Source organism: Hyperolius riggenbachi, chromosome 5, assembly GCF_040937935.1.
Source record: "Hyperolius riggenbachi isolate aHypRig1 chromosome 5, aHypRig1.pri, whole genome shotgun sequence".
In the NCBI taxonomy this organism is placed as follows: domain Eukaryota; kingdom Metazoa; phylum Chordata; class Amphibia; order Anura; family Hyperoliidae; genus Hyperolius; species Hyperolius riggenbachi.
Window position 1 is genome coordinate 251,482,985 of NC_090650.1, and position 17,021 is coordinate 251,500,005.

Consider the following 17,021-nt stretch of genomic DNA (forward strand, 5'->3'; position numbering starts at 1 on the left):
CAGCTTAGTTCCTGTATGTCATGTGACGTACAGGAACCAGTAAGTATGCCGTGCACAAGAGTAAGCAGACGGCGACAGCCGGAGGACAGACAGCGTTGAACTTGTTTGGAACAAGTCTAACACTGCCGATGCTGGTGGCCGCACTCACTGGGACTTGGGGGAAGTTCCAAAGCTTCTTCAAACTTCCCTCATGCAGGAATGACATAATTGTGGAAATCGCCACTTTGACGATTCTGAAATTGTGATCTTGGCTACCGTGATTTCGGTTTAGATTCAATTTATTGTTCAGGCCTGTCTGCCATTGCTAGGCAATGGCAGATGGCCAACTGAGGTCCCAGAAGTATGCACGTGCTTTCACAGACTGTGTAGGCATAGGGAGCGAGGTAGTCTCTCCTCTCACAAACTCCTGCTGCTCACACACTGGCTGAGCTTTCACACAACAGGGAAGGGGAGAGCACATTCTTCTTTTCTTAACCACAAAAATGTCTCTTTATAAGGATCCCTGGGTCACATGGATTTGCCTGCTCTTCAACACAGTCACATTTTCTATGTGACCTGTATAGACGGTACAGTCTGCCTATGCTGCCACTTTGCATTACTACTGTGTTGAATAAAACAGAAGCTTTGATAGTTGTCCTTTAATCCTCCCTGACCACCTGTATCAGCAACAATAGTGACTGTCTGTTACTGCAGTAGTAGTGGGGAGAGGATCCCCTGTGATCACTGTTGGGGCTGTCTGTATCTTCTGGCCAGCTGTATCAGGAGTGCAGAGTTGTCACTTGTTACTGATATGGGTGCTGCCATTGCCCCCAGACAGCTGTTAGGCATGCAATGGGGTTTCACCTGTTAGGGCTACCAATGCCTCTAGATACCTGTGTCAGCAATGGTGATTCTCACATAGGGATCATCTATGACTACTGCTACCTCTGGTGACATGGGATGATCTCAAAGCCATGCTGGCTCGCTTCCTCGACTTCCACTCCTGAATACAGATATGCTCAGGTGGTCCTCTTTCTACCTCCTTTACTGTGTATTTAGAGCATTGGAGGAGGTGTGATGTTGCCTTTGAAGCCACAGAAATGACCCATCTCCTGTGAAATCTGTCAGGAGCCAATGATGCTGAGTGTACATATCTCTACTCTTAGTTTACAGCATAACAAAATATTTCACCACATTTACTGAATAGAAGTTTATTTAAGTGAACATATGTTTTAACAGTTCTATCATGTCATACGTAAACATTACAAAAGCCCACAAAAAAAAAAAAAAAACACATGAAAAAAAAAAAGTTAAAGGAATCACTGGAGAAATGGAAAACTTCCATTATTGGAGTCTCAAAGTCTTGATGAAATTATTGGTACAGAATACATGCTGCTAAAAGAAGTGAGCCCATGGAATGTATTGCCTTCTGAACAAAAATAATCATCAACTATAAACGGCTTACAAGGCACTAATCGGGTCATACCTGTCTTTAGAGGTGTCATAAAGTACATTCATATTACACTTTGTACAGTTCATACCTATACAGTATACATTTCTGCAGTTGTATTCAATCAAGGCATCTGTGAAATAAGGATCACTATTTTCCATTGACATTAGAACACATAGTCAGAGCTGTAACATTGGGAGGTTAAGTGAATACTTCCTTCTATGTCCTGCTGTAATATTTTGGCATGGGAAGTGACAAATATATGCGCCTGGAAATGTAAAAAAATAGATATATGTACAGAAAAGATTGCATAATAATCTAAAGAACTACATTCTTCTAGAACATAACAAAAAACAAAGAACAAGCCACCACATTAGGTATATACATCTCTATTGTATACCTGGCTGAAAATGCAGACATAGGTTTAGAGTATTAAAGAACATGTTGTAAAATGGCTTCAGATAAACATCATACAGCGGTAACTTTAAACTGAATATTTTATTTAGTGTTCCTTTAGTACTAGACCAAAGAACTGATTGCACATATTTATTCCGGATTCCAAATTAAATGTTCTTGTTCAAACACAGTCAGCATTTTAGACATGCCAATTGTATGACTCAGAAGTGGAAGCATAACAGTCTTTATCTGGTTATACATCCTAATAAAATAGGAAGCTAGTCTGTCCAAGGAACACTTTAAAAATGAGCAGTGGTCCAACGTGCTGCCTCATGGTAGTGCTACTGTTGACCAATGTAACCAATATTTAAAATAGACATTTACAATATTATGGGCACATTAGTGAGCTGAGTGAAGGTTTCATATAATTTAACATGTCTGTGTGACTTATAAAATCAGTTTGATAGGCAAATATTTGGTATGCCAAATATATTGTTGCAAAGATACATAGGAGGAAGAAAAAGGCTGCTGAACGTGAAGTGCGCATTCTCATGTCCATTTATCCCTCTTGTCCAAAGTCGTCAGTGAATTTCTTTACTTTTTCAAGGTCCTGGTCATTTACAGTTGGTTTGGTATGAGCTAATGACCTCAGCATGTCAGCCTAAACATGAATGGAGAAAATGCAAGTGAATGCAGGCTGTGACTATGTGACAATTATTGAAGTATTAATAGCAATCCAATTAAATGATCCACTATTCTACGATGAAATATTAACTAAAGAAGTTTAATAAATGTAAAACAATGAATCACTGAAATATTGACAGGATTTCTTCTATCCAAAGCTATTAAAGAACCACTATAGTGGTATTGAAGGTAGAAGCTGTCACTGCCGATTAGGTATGGTCAGCAAGATGAAAATAATTCCATAGTGGATGCTGGATTATGCAGAATTTGGATGCAAATGTATGCAGCCTGAAAATTGAATTTTGCTGAGGTAGTCCATTTTCAAGATACATTAATTTGCATACAAAATGTGCATAGTCCAGAATCAACTCCGAATTAGTTGCATCTCAATGACCATCCCTACTGCAGAGTACACAGCTGCCTCTCGCCTATGCAGCTTACATACCCTTTGCAGCCACCACTGCAGCGATAGAACATTCTTATGAGACTGCTGTAGTTGCAGTACTGGGAACAGTTAATCACTTACCTGCAGAGGAGGTGGTGAGCAGGGTCAGATCTGTGCTAAAAAAGGGAAAACTATTTTTTGCTCCCTTTCCTGCTCCACTTGACTACATCATGGCCAATATGCAATTTACATTTTCTCCTTAGTTTTCTATAAGTTGATATTTTTACACCTTGACAATAAAATGCCCTTTGAAACCCCAGCAAGCAAGAAAATACACTTAATAAATTTGATAGTACTTTTTCTACTACTTTTGGTACAATTGCAAAATGCTGAAAAGTTATTTTAAGAGAACAAGAAAAATTATCACCTAGGAGGAAAAAAAAAACGTAGGAAAAGGTGTTGATTGCACATAGGCCCATGTGAGTTACCATGGAATAGGTGGTTGCCTTTTATAAACTGATTGTTGTGAGGGCTATTTAGTCATATTTGCCAGGTTTTAGAATTGAGAGGTCCTGTGTGTAGTTCTTCAAGGTCTGTGCATGGGTCTTATGTGGTTCAAAGGGAGCATTTGGTTCATGGTCAGAATTCTCTATCCCATCCGGTGCTTCCTGGGCATTTTGGAATCAGTCCTCAGCTCTCCAGGTATGTAAGGAGACTACATAGTCAATGCATTACACCTTCTGTAACTTCAACATAAAACTCTTAAAGGACAACTGTAGTGAGATGGATAAGGAGGCTGCCATATTTATTTCCTTTTAAGCAATACCAGTTGCCTGGCTAGCCTGCTGATCCTCTGCCTCTATTACTTTCAACCATAGACCCTGAACAAGCATGCAGCAGATCAGGCGATTGACATTGTCAGATCTGAGAAGATTGGCCGCATGCTTGTTTCTGGTGCGATTCAGACACTAGACCAGCAGGGCTGCCAGGCAACTGGTATTGTTTAAAAGGAAATACATATGGCTGCCTCCATATACTTCACTTTACAGTACAAAAAAAAAAAAGATATATATATATATATATATATATATATATATATTATTTTGGGGACACCAATCCTCTTCCTTATTTCTTTTCTGATACCTTGGAATTTTGTGGTCTTTATTTGCTTTCAAGCGATAATGTAAAGTGGTTCATACACAGCCAGAATAAAAAACAAGGGTAATCCGGAAAGTAAAGACAGATTCATTTAATAAACATTTTTTTTATTTCAGAAACTCTTCTGATTATGCCATAATCATCACCTTTATCCCATCTTTTTACGAAAATTTCAATCGCCTTGCTACAGCTGTGCTCCTAAGTTTACATATCCTGGCAGAATTTATGATTTCTTAACCATTTTTCATAGAATATGAATGAAGGTTAAACAAAAAAAACTTTTTTCACTTATGTCATTAGGTCAAATCACCAGGGTATGTCAACTTTTATCAGGGTCATTTGGGTAGCTTGTTTTAACAATTCTGATTTTAAAAGAGTAAACACAGTCGTTCGACAAATTGCTTCAGCCAACCGCTAACCTTGAGTGTAAGAAATTTTTTTGTGCCATTCATAATCTTCAAAATTTGGTTAAGAAATCATTAATTCTGCCAGGGTGTGTAAACTTATAAGCACAACTGTATAGTAGCATCACACTCCTTAGCTAGGAGTTGGAGGTATTGGAGATGGGGTGGGGGTGTTGGTTTTATGTTAATGCTGCTGAATCTGTTATCTGCATTTTGCAGTGACGTGGCAAATAGCACAAGGAGAGAAGTGATTAACCTTACAGATGCAAGTTAAATTACATAGAAAGAATACCTTACGCAACAGATAAAACAAATGGGCGTACAGTACTTTCCTGATGACCCTTGTATGGTAGTAAAATCTTTTCACTGCTCAGCATCGCCCCACCATTGGAGACATGGCATGACCCCTTGAAATTTAGCCATATTTACCACCAGCTTTGCATTTATTTTTTTAACTTATCTGCAGTAGTCATTTAAAAGGTTTTAAAATCACTTTCCATATGTCACTTTTGAGGATTTGTTTACGGTCATTTTATAAACGTATAAAATATAAAACAAAGCGCTCACATATACAAAGTGAATAAACAGGTAAAAAACTGTATCTTATGGCCGCCACTTAAGATTTGTCTTATACACGTTACATAGTTAATAGTTGGTTGAAAAAAAAAGACATACGTCCATCGAGTTCAACCAGTACAAAGTACAACTCCAGCCTGCTCCCTCACATATCCCTGTTGATCCAGAGGAAGGCAAAAAACCCTTACAAGGCATGGTCCAATTAGCCCCAAAAGGGAAAAATTCCTTCCCGACTCCAGATGGCAATCAGATAAAATCCCTGGATCAACATCATTAGGCATTACCTAGTAATTGTAGCCATAGATATCTTTCAACGCAAGGAAAGCATCTAAGCCCCCTTTAAATGCAGGTATAGAGTTTGCCATAACGACTACCTGTGGCAATGCATTCCACATATTAATCACTCTTACTGTAAAGAACCCTTTCCTAAATAAATGACTAAAACGTTTTTCCTCCATGCGCAGATCATGTCCTCTAGTCCTTTGAGAAGGCCTAGGGACAAAAAGCTCATCCGCCAAGCTATTATATTGCCCTCTGATGTAGTTATACATGTTAATTAGATCTCCTCTAAGGCGTCTTTTCTCTAGACTAAATAAACCCAGTTTATCTAACCTTCCTTGGTAAGCGAGACCTTCCATCCCACGTATCAATTTTGTTGCTCGTCTCTGCACCTGCTCTAAAACTGCAATATCTTTTTTTGTAATGTGGTGCCCAGAACTGAATTCCATATTCCAGATGTGGCCTTACTAGAGAGTTAAACAGGGGCAATATTATGCTAGCATCTCGAGTTTTTATTTCCCTTTTAATGCATCCCAAAATTTTGTTAGCTTTAGCTGCAGCGGCTTGGCATTGAGTACTTTGTATTATTTAACTTGTTGTCGATGAGTACTCCTAAGTCCTTCTCCAAGTTTGATGTCCCCAACTGTATCCCATTTATTTTGCATGGTGCTGTTAAAACAATGCACCAACTTGCCTGCTATATAATTGTAAGAAAGGAGTCCAAGTTCAGCAAACATAGTCCAGGGTTTTGCTGGCAATTAACAATGCATATTTAGGGTTTGCGCTCTCGGACTCTTCAATATTTCTATGCACAACACAATGCAGGCCCCCCTTCAGGGTATAACTCACAAGCTCCACTGGTCTGACCCAGGCTTGCTCACCGAGGTTAATCACGACTGATTACTCGTGATTCAAATAAGTGTTAATTGCTGCAGGTACGGGGCTGGATGAGGCGGGGTTAATTACCCATAATGCCGCCGCCCATCCTGAGCATCGAGATTGCAAGTGTCTTATTAGTCGCGTTGCAAGCATCGCTATTGCGCATTTCCTCCTTCAAGCCAAATCAGTTGTGATTACTCGTGATTAACCTCGGTGAGTATCCCTGGCCTGACCGACCAAATCACGCCGCCAGGTGTATGTCCCCCGTTGCCTCTCTGGCAAGATGCTTACTTCCTCTGTATTTCCTTGTTTTCCCAGTTCAGATCACCACCATGTACATCCACATGTGAATCAGAAAGAAGGAAGGGAGAGGGGGAAACCGCTTCCAATTGTGCAGATCGTTTATTGTATTAAAAAAAAACAAAAAAAAAAAAAAAAAAACACCTTTACAGCAAGTTTGGCAAGAATCTCATGGGCTTACAAAAAAGGTACAGGTGGGCCCCGTCACCGAGTGGCTGCTCTATTACCATCTGCTGCCTTAATCGCCGCTGTCAGCCAAAACAGTAAAACCAGCGTGGTATGCTGGTATTAGCATTAGGCTAAAGATAATTTATATTAGACGTTGTATAAGGAAAAGTTACAAAGTTGCTATAAAAAAAAAAAAAAAAAAACCTTTGTTATAAAGTATAGGCTTATAAAACAAATAAATACAAAAAACAAAAAAGTTAACTGACTAACCATGCACACAACTGGTTCGAATAACTTATCGCCAGGTACTTCCATCCATGTCATTTCTATGGCGTTCGGATCACCAGGAGAGCATGGAGTATACAGATCATCGCGGATTTCATCTGGATTGAGAGGAGATTTTCCTCGTACCTAAACAAAACAAAGCAATTCAGTTCCAGTACTACCACCAATAACAAAAGAGCTGTTAATTTATTTTTGCTGGGACCTAACCAAACAAGATTTCACATCAGGAGTGTAAAGGACCACGATCATGTTAAATGTGTAAAATTTAATATGCACAATATAATATTATTGTTTAGCATTTATATAGTGTAGACATCTTCCAATTTTTAGAGGGGAGGCCAATTAACCTATCTATAGGTTTATTTGGATGTGGGGGGAAACCAGAGAGTTCGGAGGAAACCCATGCAGACATGGGGAGAACATACAAAGTGTGTGCAGTTAGTACCACGGCTGTGATTCAAACCGGGGACCCAGCGCTGTAAAGAGATTATGCTAGCCATTATGCTGCCCATATAAAATGTACATTTCTCCCATAGTAAAATTAAGTATGAACTGCTTTTTTTTCCTGTGTTGCTGCCACACACAGCAGGTAGTATATAAAAAAAAAATGTAAAGCTGCAGAGCACTTAATTGTAGCCTGGTCACTGGGGGAAGCCTATGGTCATGAACTGGTTAAATAAAAAATATAAAAAGCCAAAAAATAAATAAATAAAATAACCTAGAAGGCCACATGAGGAAAAGGACTGATCCAAAACCTGCCTATATACATCCTATACAATAAAATGCAAGTGTCCCTGCGTCATCAACTGAACGGTTGTGTGTCCCCTGGCTTTTTTGTACTGAGCATGTGCGCAGCCAGGGCAGTTAGGACACAGGGCAGGATCTGACAGTTTGCTGTGTGTGGTTCACAGAGGTACTCATTGCATTGTGAGAAAGAACAGCTTTTTCCAACTGCCAAGCAAGCAGCTCCGTGTGCTTATACTTCACAGTGGTGGGGAACGATGCGGAAGTCGGAGGTAGCGCCTGTGACCTAGCACGGACGGGACTGTAATATTTATATTTATATTTATGCTGGGGGGGGGGGGGGAATTGACATTTATATGTATGTACATGGGCGTAGCAATCACTCCTGCGACCCCTGCCATCCCTCCTCCCATCCGCAAGTACAGCCAATTAGCAAAAAAACTCTTCCCGTTTGCTCACAAAAACCATACCTGCCACCTCCTCCCGCCATGCAGAGTAGCAAGTAGCGGATGTGTCTGTAATTCTTACCTGCTTCCAGACATTGCTTCAAAGCAGAACACTCCCTGCTGCCCTTCTCCAGCTCCCAATCACGTGACCCACATAGGGTTCGGGGACCAAGGGGGCCCCATGCCATCATGTTTGCAAGGGGGCCCTATTAAGTCTATTTACACCCCTGTAGTATACATTTAACATTTTTGTGATAGTAATATTTTAATTCTTGAGGTAACAGTTTGTACATCACTCTGAAATGGCTGCTATGCATACTCATACTTCAGAGAACATAATGAACCCCTTAAATTGAAGATGGAAATAGGAGACTGCTGCACAGAGGTTGTAAATACTGACACTGCTACACATGCAATTCATTTTCCCATAAGTTTAATTTTCAGTTCAGGTTTGTTCTCTACAGAATCAGGTCAGTCAATGTTATTGATCAATTCTAAGGGAAAAACCATACTCAAGAGCAGCAGAAAATCCACAGCCTAACTGTGAAGAACAGGTTATAAAGTACAAAACAGGCCTATTTCCACTACACACTGATTCTGAATGCAGAAAACTGACTTCAATGAATGCCTATGAGAAATCTGCATCAGAAAAATCATGTTTAGTGGAAACAGGGCCATAGACATTCATTGGAGTCAGTTTTTCTGCATCCACGTGTAGTGGAAACAGGCCCTAAGACCCACAGAATCAATTCCGGTTTCTAAAGCACCTGCCATAATTTTTCAAATAAATTTGAATATTCAATTACTAATCCCCATGCTCATTTAAAAGATTAGCTAAACACATAGGGCACAGGTGAAGATTACCGTATTTTTCGGACCATAAGACGCACTTTTTCTCCCCCAAAAGTGGGGGGAAAAAGTGCATGCGTCTTATGGTCCGAATAGTACATTTTTGCTAGTGCCAGGAGTGTCCCGCCCGACCTGCACACACATCAGCAGCCCCCGGCCAAGCCTCCTGTTTCCTGGCAAGTGTAGAAATATAAACAAACCTTTTCCCACATAGCCGCTACCTTCCCCTCCCACCGCCTATGTCCCGGCAAGTGTACAATTAAAAACAAACATTTTCCCACGTGGTCGCTACCTCCCCCCCGCCGCCCCGCCTATATCCCGGTAAGTGTACAATTAAAAACAAACCTTTTCCCACGTGGTCGCTTCCCCCCCCCCTCCCCCGGGCTATATCCTGGCAAGTGTACAATTAAAAACAAACATTTTCCCACGTGGCCGCTACCTCCCCCCAAGTCCCACCCCGCGCTGCTAAGCCTCCTTTTTCCCGGCAAGTGTAGCATAAGCAAAGGGTTATTAAGCAGCGGCTCCTTCTCCTCTAAGGTACCTCTGTCCCTACGGACAATTGCAGAGTGAAGCGCTACAGCGGAAGCCATACCTGTTCCAGCCGGCGCGATCCACCTCCTATGGTCCTTCTCATGCCGAAAGCCTCGGGCGATCCTCCTCTTGCGGTCCTTCTCATCCCGACAGCCTCGCTGGCGCCCTCTCACTGCGTGACCTGACGCAGTGGTCACGTGACATGACCAGGGGTCACGCAGTGAGAGGGCGCCAGCGAGGCTGTCGGGATGAGAAGGACCGCAAGAGGAGGATCGCCCGAGGCTTTCGGCATGAGAAGGACCATAGGAGGTGGATCGCGCCGGCTGGAACAGGTATGGCTTCCGCTGTAGCGCTTCACTCTGCAATTGTCCGTAGGGACAGAGGTACCTTAGAGGAGAAGGAGCCGCTGCTTAATAACCCTTTGCTTATGCTACACTTGCCGGGAAAAAGGAGGCTTAGCAGCGCGGGGTGGGACTTGGGGGGAGGTAGCGGCCACGTGGGAAAATGTTTGTTTTTAATTGTACACTTGCGGGGATATAGGCCGGGGGGAGGTAGCGGCCACGTGGGAAAATGTTTGTTTTTAATTGTACACTTGCCGGGATATAGCCCGGGGGGGAGGTAGCGAACCATGTGGGAAAAGGTTTGTTTATATTTCTACATATGCCGGGAAACAGGAGGTGTGGGGGGGGGGGGGGGGGGGGGGGGCTGGAAGCGGTCATGTGGGAAACATTTTCAGAAGGCTTAGTGGGGGGGATGGGATGCCTCTGAAAATGTTTTTTGTCAGCAGGTGCTGAGAGAGACAGGAGGGGGTGGGGGAAATATCAGGGAGCAGTTTTTTTTTAATTATTTCTAAAGTTGCTAGGGGATACAGGAAGGTGAGAGGGACCATCACAGAAAGACTTTTCCTTGCAGTTGTGTGGTATACAGGAGCCTGGGGAGGTGGTGCAGCAGGGGTGTGTATTTTTTTTCTAACCCAGGGAGCAGGGGTCATTATAGCTGGGAGGCAGTGGGGGTTATTGTAGCTGGAGGGCAGCAGGGGTTACATTAGCTGGGCAGCAAAGCTTGGGTAGCTTAGGGGGAATGCTCCACAAGACTTTCCTGCACCATGGACACACCAGGTTTAGTATTTTTTTTTTTCTCCGTTTTTTGCCCTCTAAACCTAGGTGCGTCTTATGGTCCGGAGCGTCTTATGGTGCGAAAAATACGGTAAGTGTGGCCAGTTTCAGTTCTCTAGAACCCATGTGTGTCCTTGTAAACAAAACTTACTTGATGAGCCTTTTGTAACTGTAAGCACTGGAACTACATTGGGCATTTTTTTATCCAATAAACAAAATAAAACAACAACAAAAAAAAAGTCATCTAAATCCCATTAGAAATAAAGGAAGAAGAAGAAAAAAAAAAAACAACACCTTTTTAAAGTGCGTGGCAGACTGAACTTTTCTAACAGGCTGCATTAGAGCATCTCGTACAATGATGCTGACATCAGCACCAGAGTAACCATTTGATTTTTGCCCAAGCTCTCGAAAGTCGGCTTCTGTTAGGCTGTGAGGAGTTGTCCCAAGATGAAGTTTAAACATCTCTGTCCGGGCGTGTGCTTCTGGGAGAGCAATGTAAATTCTCTTCTCAAATCTGAAGGGATAAACCACATTGAGGTTTTACATTCTGCAGTTCACAAGTTCTGAGGTGCCGAAGACTAAAGTTCATACTAGCATAGATGAAATATAAAATACAAACATTACAGAAAACTGACCAGAAGTTGCATCATTACCAATGGTGAAAATATACAGTACTTTTTATTAACATATGTAGCAAATAGCAAAAGGAGATAAAGAACATTGGAATACTGCGACTAAAAAAAAAAAAAAAAAGCCTCCAGGAATCTACCAGTAAGTGAATCCGTTTTTGTAAGCTGCGCTATATCTAAACAGCAAAACGTTTTAAACCGGGCACCTTTTCTGAGTCACTTCAGAAAAGGAGGGAGAAGAAGGGAGATGACAAGGAGCAGAGTGAACAGACCAGACCTCTGTCGTCATCCTGTCCGGCAATGCAGTTTGTAATATCCCTCTTATGCTCCTGTATCCGTTCTTTCCGTCTTTGCAATGTATACATACCCACAGGGGCACTTGAGCCCGTATACCACATACGGACTCAAGCGTGAAAACCTGCCCCTGATGGGTATGCCGACACCAGTAGAAGGATGGGAATAACATGCAATTAATATAATCCGCACTCCTTAAAGGGACACTTAAGTCAAACAAAAAAAAATGAGTTTTACTCACCTGGGGTTTCCAATAGCCCCCTGCAGCTGTCCGGTGCCCTCGCCATCTCCCTCCGATCCTCCTGGCCCCGCCGGCAGCCACTTCCTGTTTTGGTGACAGGAGCTGACAGGCTGGGGACACGAGTGATTCTTCGCGTTCCTGGCCACAATAGCGCCATCTATGCTGCTATAGCATATATCATATACCATATAGCAGCATAGAGGGTGCTAATGTGTCTGGGAATGCGAAGAATCACTCACGTCCCCAGCCTGTCAGCTCCTGTCACCGAAACAGGAAGTGGCTGCTGGTGGGGCCAGGAGGATCGGAGGGAGACAGTGAGGGCACCGGACAGCTGCAGGGGGCTATTGGAAGCCCTAGGTGAGTAAAACTAATTTTTTTTGTTTGAGTTAAGTGTCCCTTTAACAGTACTGGTGTGCAGCTTCCAGGACAAGAAACATCATGCAGATATCAAAAAGAGAGAAAGGAGTCCTGGAACAACAAGCCGCACCACCATTTCAAATGTAGACAATCTTTATTAAACACCATACAAAACACAAAATCATTTAAAACAGTTACAGCTAACGAGCAGCAAATCGCCACAATACATGGGTTGTGGACCAAATATCAATAAGTGCCTCACCACCTTTGTGTACAATCAGCCCTATAACGGCATACATTGTCAAAGATTGGGTTCAATAACTGAGCACAATATAGGGCAATACCAGATCCGGGACTAAGCCTAATAAAACTGCACTGATAGTGGGAAACCCTTTAAAGAGGAACTCCAGTGAAAATAATGTAATAAAAAAAGTGCTTCATTTTTACCATAATTATGTATAAATGATTTAGGCAGGGTTTGCTCATTGTAAAATCTTTCCTCTCCCAGATTCACATTCTGACATGTATTACATGGTGACATTTTTACTGTGGGCAGGTTATGTACCTGTTTACAACTGTCTGCAAGGCCAGAACAGCTAGAAACAGCCATTTCCTGTCTGTGAACATTGTTACATTGTGGCAGTTTGCCCAGAGTACCGTACGGTACCAGAGCCTCTTGTGGGAGGGGTTTCAGCACAAAATCAGTCATACAGCGCCCCCTGATGGTCTGTTTGTTAAAATCATTATATTTTTCATGTAAAAGAGGGTATCAGCTACTGATTGGGATAAAGTTAAATTCTTGGTCGGAGTTTCTCTTTAAGTGACTGAAGTGCTAAGAGTGAAAGTGGTCAAATGCTCAAAGAACATAAGTGTTCAAGGTAAGGGTATATGGACAGTGCATATAGGAATCAGTAATACAAATAGAATATAGGGTGTGTAACATACATTTACCAGTTCAGAAGGGGTCCTGGAGATGCCAGCAGTATTCAGATAAGGGCGGTGGGAGGCACGCCAGACGCTCCACTCAGGAGCAATGCATTTTGGGAGAGGGTTGGTTAAGAGCTGGGAGCCTCCGTGGATAAAGTGCCCTGATTGAGTAGGTAATCCAACTCAGGGATTTCTTAAGCTAAAGCGGAAATACGTCCGCATTCTAGCCATAATACAAGCGAGTCATGAGGCGCAAGAATCCACGTATTTCCTATTACTGGAGCGCATCTATTATAGCGCTGTGCGCTGGTCCGTGCCAGTCATTGACGAGCACGCATGAACAGTAAAGACCCCAGGCAGAAGTGCGTCACTCCAGGAAGAGTTATGCCGGCTTGGAACGCAAATAGTCTCCAGGGCTGGTTACGGTGTCCCAGAATTAAAAAAAAACTGTTTCAAGGTGTCATATTTTAAGGAACAATAGTGTATGATTGTACATAAGGATGAATGCATATTCAAAATAAAGCAATCAACAACATAAAAATGATAAAGGCAGCAGGGAACACAAGGCGTGGACATCCTCAGCAAGGGGCACACTACCAAGTCCAATGTTTGTACTGAAAAGTTTACTTCCAAAGATGGTAAATCAGGCAAGAGGCACTGCAGATAGCGTCCATGTCTTGCCTAGTTCGCTTTGTAATATATGGTTTGCGCCATAACCATAGCGTCCATTATACATATTTTTTGGAAAGGAGGGTGGTAAATTACCAAGAGGGGGACAAAACTGTACAGGCATATAAACCACCTGAGCGGTATGGACGAGCTCAGCTCATCCATTACCGCCGCGGTGGATTGCACAGCCCCTGGAGGGTCTTTTTAGACCAAATTTTTGGAGGGGGTGTAGCTAGCACTTGGCTAGCTAGATCACCCCTCTCCAGGACCCCTTCTGAACTGGTATATGTATGTTACACACCCTATATTGTTCTATTTGTATTACTGATTCCTATATGCACTGTCCATATACCCTTGCCTTGAACACTTATATTCTTTGAGCATTTGACCACTTTCACTCTTAGCACTTCAGTCACTTAAAGGGTTTCCCACTATCAGTGCAATTTAATTAGGCTTAGACCTGGGTATGGTATTGCCTTAAATTGGGCTCAGTTATTGAACCCAATCTTTGACAATGTATGCAGTTATAGGGCTGATTGTACACAAAGGTGGTGAGGCACTTATTGATATTTGGTCCACAACCCATGTATTGTGGCGAGTTGCTGCTCGTTAGCTGTAACTGTTTTAAATGATTTTATGTGTTTTGTATGGTGTTTAATAAAGATTGTCTACATTTGAAATGGTGGTGCGGCTTGTTCCAGGACTCCTTTCTCTCTTTTTGATATCTGCAGTAGAAGGATGGGAAATGCTGCCACCTTTTATAATTGCACCACAACAATTACAACTTAGGCAAGGAAAAGTGCCCTTCTTTGTGCTAAAGGCCACATCTTTTTTTCTGATAGCAATGTCGGACCTGCATACCCAATCTTTTATGGTCTTACCCCTGCGGTATGCAAACAACGGAGGTTGAACAAAAAATTTACCAAACTCTTTGTCTTGTTTAACCACTTGAGGACCGCCCCCAGCCGATGGGCGGCGGCAAAGACCGGGCCCAAACGACCGCAATACGCCCATCGGCGGGGGCGGCATCAGCGGTGGCTGTGCGGCGATCGCGTCATCAATGACGCGATCGCCGCCGGCAATAGGCTCCGCCCACTCTGCACGGAAACCCGCCGGCCAATTAGCAGCGCCGGCGGGTTTCAAATGCGGCGATCCGGCCAATCAGAGGAGTATAATACACTTTGTTATTGTAACAAAGTGTATTATACTGGCTGCCTCCTCCGCTGATGGTCACTCGTCGTGCGACCATCAGGGAGGACAGGCAGCCCACAGATGAGTAAAAAAAAAAACACTTTGCCCCACACAGACCCCCCGATCGCCCACCCCAGCCCTCAGAACCCCCCTGACCACCCCAGCATCTGCACCCCACCACCCACCTAAAAACCCATCAATCACTCCCTGTCACTATCTAGGGACGCTATCCCCTAGGTTAGGTCCCTAACTGCCTCCTAGGGTCCCCTGATCACCCCCCCCTACCCTCAGATCCCCCCCAGACCCCCCTCCCAGACCACCCCCCTGTATGCAGCTATATAGCTGTCTTACCCACTGATCACCTGTCTATCACCCATCTATCACCCCTTGTCACCACCACCCATCAGCGCAGACCCTAAACTGTCCCTTGGGGGCACCTGATCACCCACCCAGACCCTCAGATTGCCCTCAGACCCCCCCCTCCTGATAACCTCCCCAGTGCATTGTTTACATCTATTCTCCCCTGTAATCCCTCACTGATCTCCTATCGTCACCCCCTGTGTCTGCCACCCACCAGATCAGGACCCAGTCTGCCCCGTGCGGGCACCTAATCAACCCCCCACACCCTTAGATCGCCCTCAGCCCCCCCCCCCCAATCACCTTCCCAGTGCATTGTATTTGATTGTGCTGCAATTGTATTTGATTGTGCTGACATTCAATTTCATTGTGCTGACATTCAATTTCATTGTGCTGTAATTGTATTTGATTGTCCCGTGATTTTTTTTGATTGTCCCGTGATTGCCCTGTGATTGCCCTTTGATTGGCCTGTGATTGTCCCGTGATCGGCTTTGATTGTCCCGTGATCGGCTTTGATTGTCCCGTGATCGGCTTTGATTGTCCCGTGATCGGCTTTGATTGCCCTGTGATTGGCCTGTGATCGGCTTTGATTGTGTCGTGATTGGTTTGATTGCCCTGTGATTGGCCTGTGATTTGCTTTGATTGGCCTGTGATCGGCTTTGATTGTGTCGTGATTGGATTGATTGCCCTGTGATTGACTTTGATTGTCCCGGGAATTGAGTGCCCTGTGATTGGCCTGCGATTGCCCTGTGATTGCCTTTGATTGTCCTGTGATTGTTTCTGATTGCCTCCGATTCCCCACTCGCCACCACCCCCCTGTCACTATCCAAGTGATCTAAAAACAGTGAAAACTGTCACTTTTTTAGTATCACTAGTGTTAGCAGTTAGGCCAGTTAGCTAGGCCCCTTTGTAAGTGTCAGTTAGTGCTCAGCCCACTGCACCACAGTCACTAATTAGCGTCATCACTGTCGCTAATCAACATTGGTACTATATAGTATCTGTAAGTGATCATTACTGATCGCAGTCAGATCTATTAGGGTCACTAGGATCCACAAAAAAAAACGCAGTGTTTGCCCGATCAGGCCTGATCGTTCGCCTGCACTTGCGTTCAGCCCGCCCCACCGCAGTGACAGAATTTTTTTTCTGATCACTGCAAAAAACACTGTACAATAGCTGTGGCACTGTAAACCTCAGTTTTGATTTATTTTTTTTATCAAAACTCAGTGAGCACAGCTTTCTACCTCTCAAATACTCCCTTTTGCTAGGTAGGTGCTCTTTTTTCTGCGTAGTCTCAGAGGAATACCCCCTAAATTTAGCAGCCCACCATGGCAAGAAAGGGGTATTCCGATGATGAGGTTCTCAGGCACATGGCCCAGTCGGATGAAGACGATTGGGACGCCCCATTCGACGAATCTTCCGGGTCAGAGTTTGAACCTGAATTGAGCAGTGGCTCACTGACCGATAGTGATGACGAGGTTGAGGTCCCGGCTAAAGCCAGGCGTACCACACCCCATGTTGTTGGACCGCAGGTGGCGCAGGATCAGCCTCAAGGGCAGCAGAGTGGTGTTCGTGCTGGTCTGAGATTTCATGGTGGGGCAGGCACCAGCAGCACAACATCTCCTGGACCTAGCACCAGTACTTCCGTAGACCCTGGTGAAGTGGCGAGCACCAGCATGGAAGTTGAAACTGGTTCGGTGGCACGTGCAGTAAGATCCCAGTCGCAGCCAC

The 17,021-nt window shown here is 43.7% G+C and overlaps 1 protein-coding gene across 1 annotated transcript in view; it reads right to left on the reverse strand.

The window, feature by feature from the left end:
- Positions 1–1,174: 1,174 nt before the first annotated feature.
- VPS4B (vacuolar protein sorting 4 homolog B) overlaps positions 1,175–17,021 on the reverse strand; it is an 86,283-nt gene continuing 70,436 nt past the window's right edge. The window contains exons 9-11 of the mRNA XM_068236782.1: positions 10,923–11,142; positions 6,929–7,069; positions 1,175–2,486 (exon numbers count right to left, since the gene is read on the reverse strand). Coding sequence (XP_068092883.1) covers positions 2,385–2,486; positions 6,929–7,069; positions 10,923–11,142 — 463 coding nt within the window. The 3' untranslated portion in view covers positions 1,175–2,384. The remainder of the gene's footprint in view (positions 2,487–6,928; positions 7,070–10,922; positions 11,143–17,021) is intronic.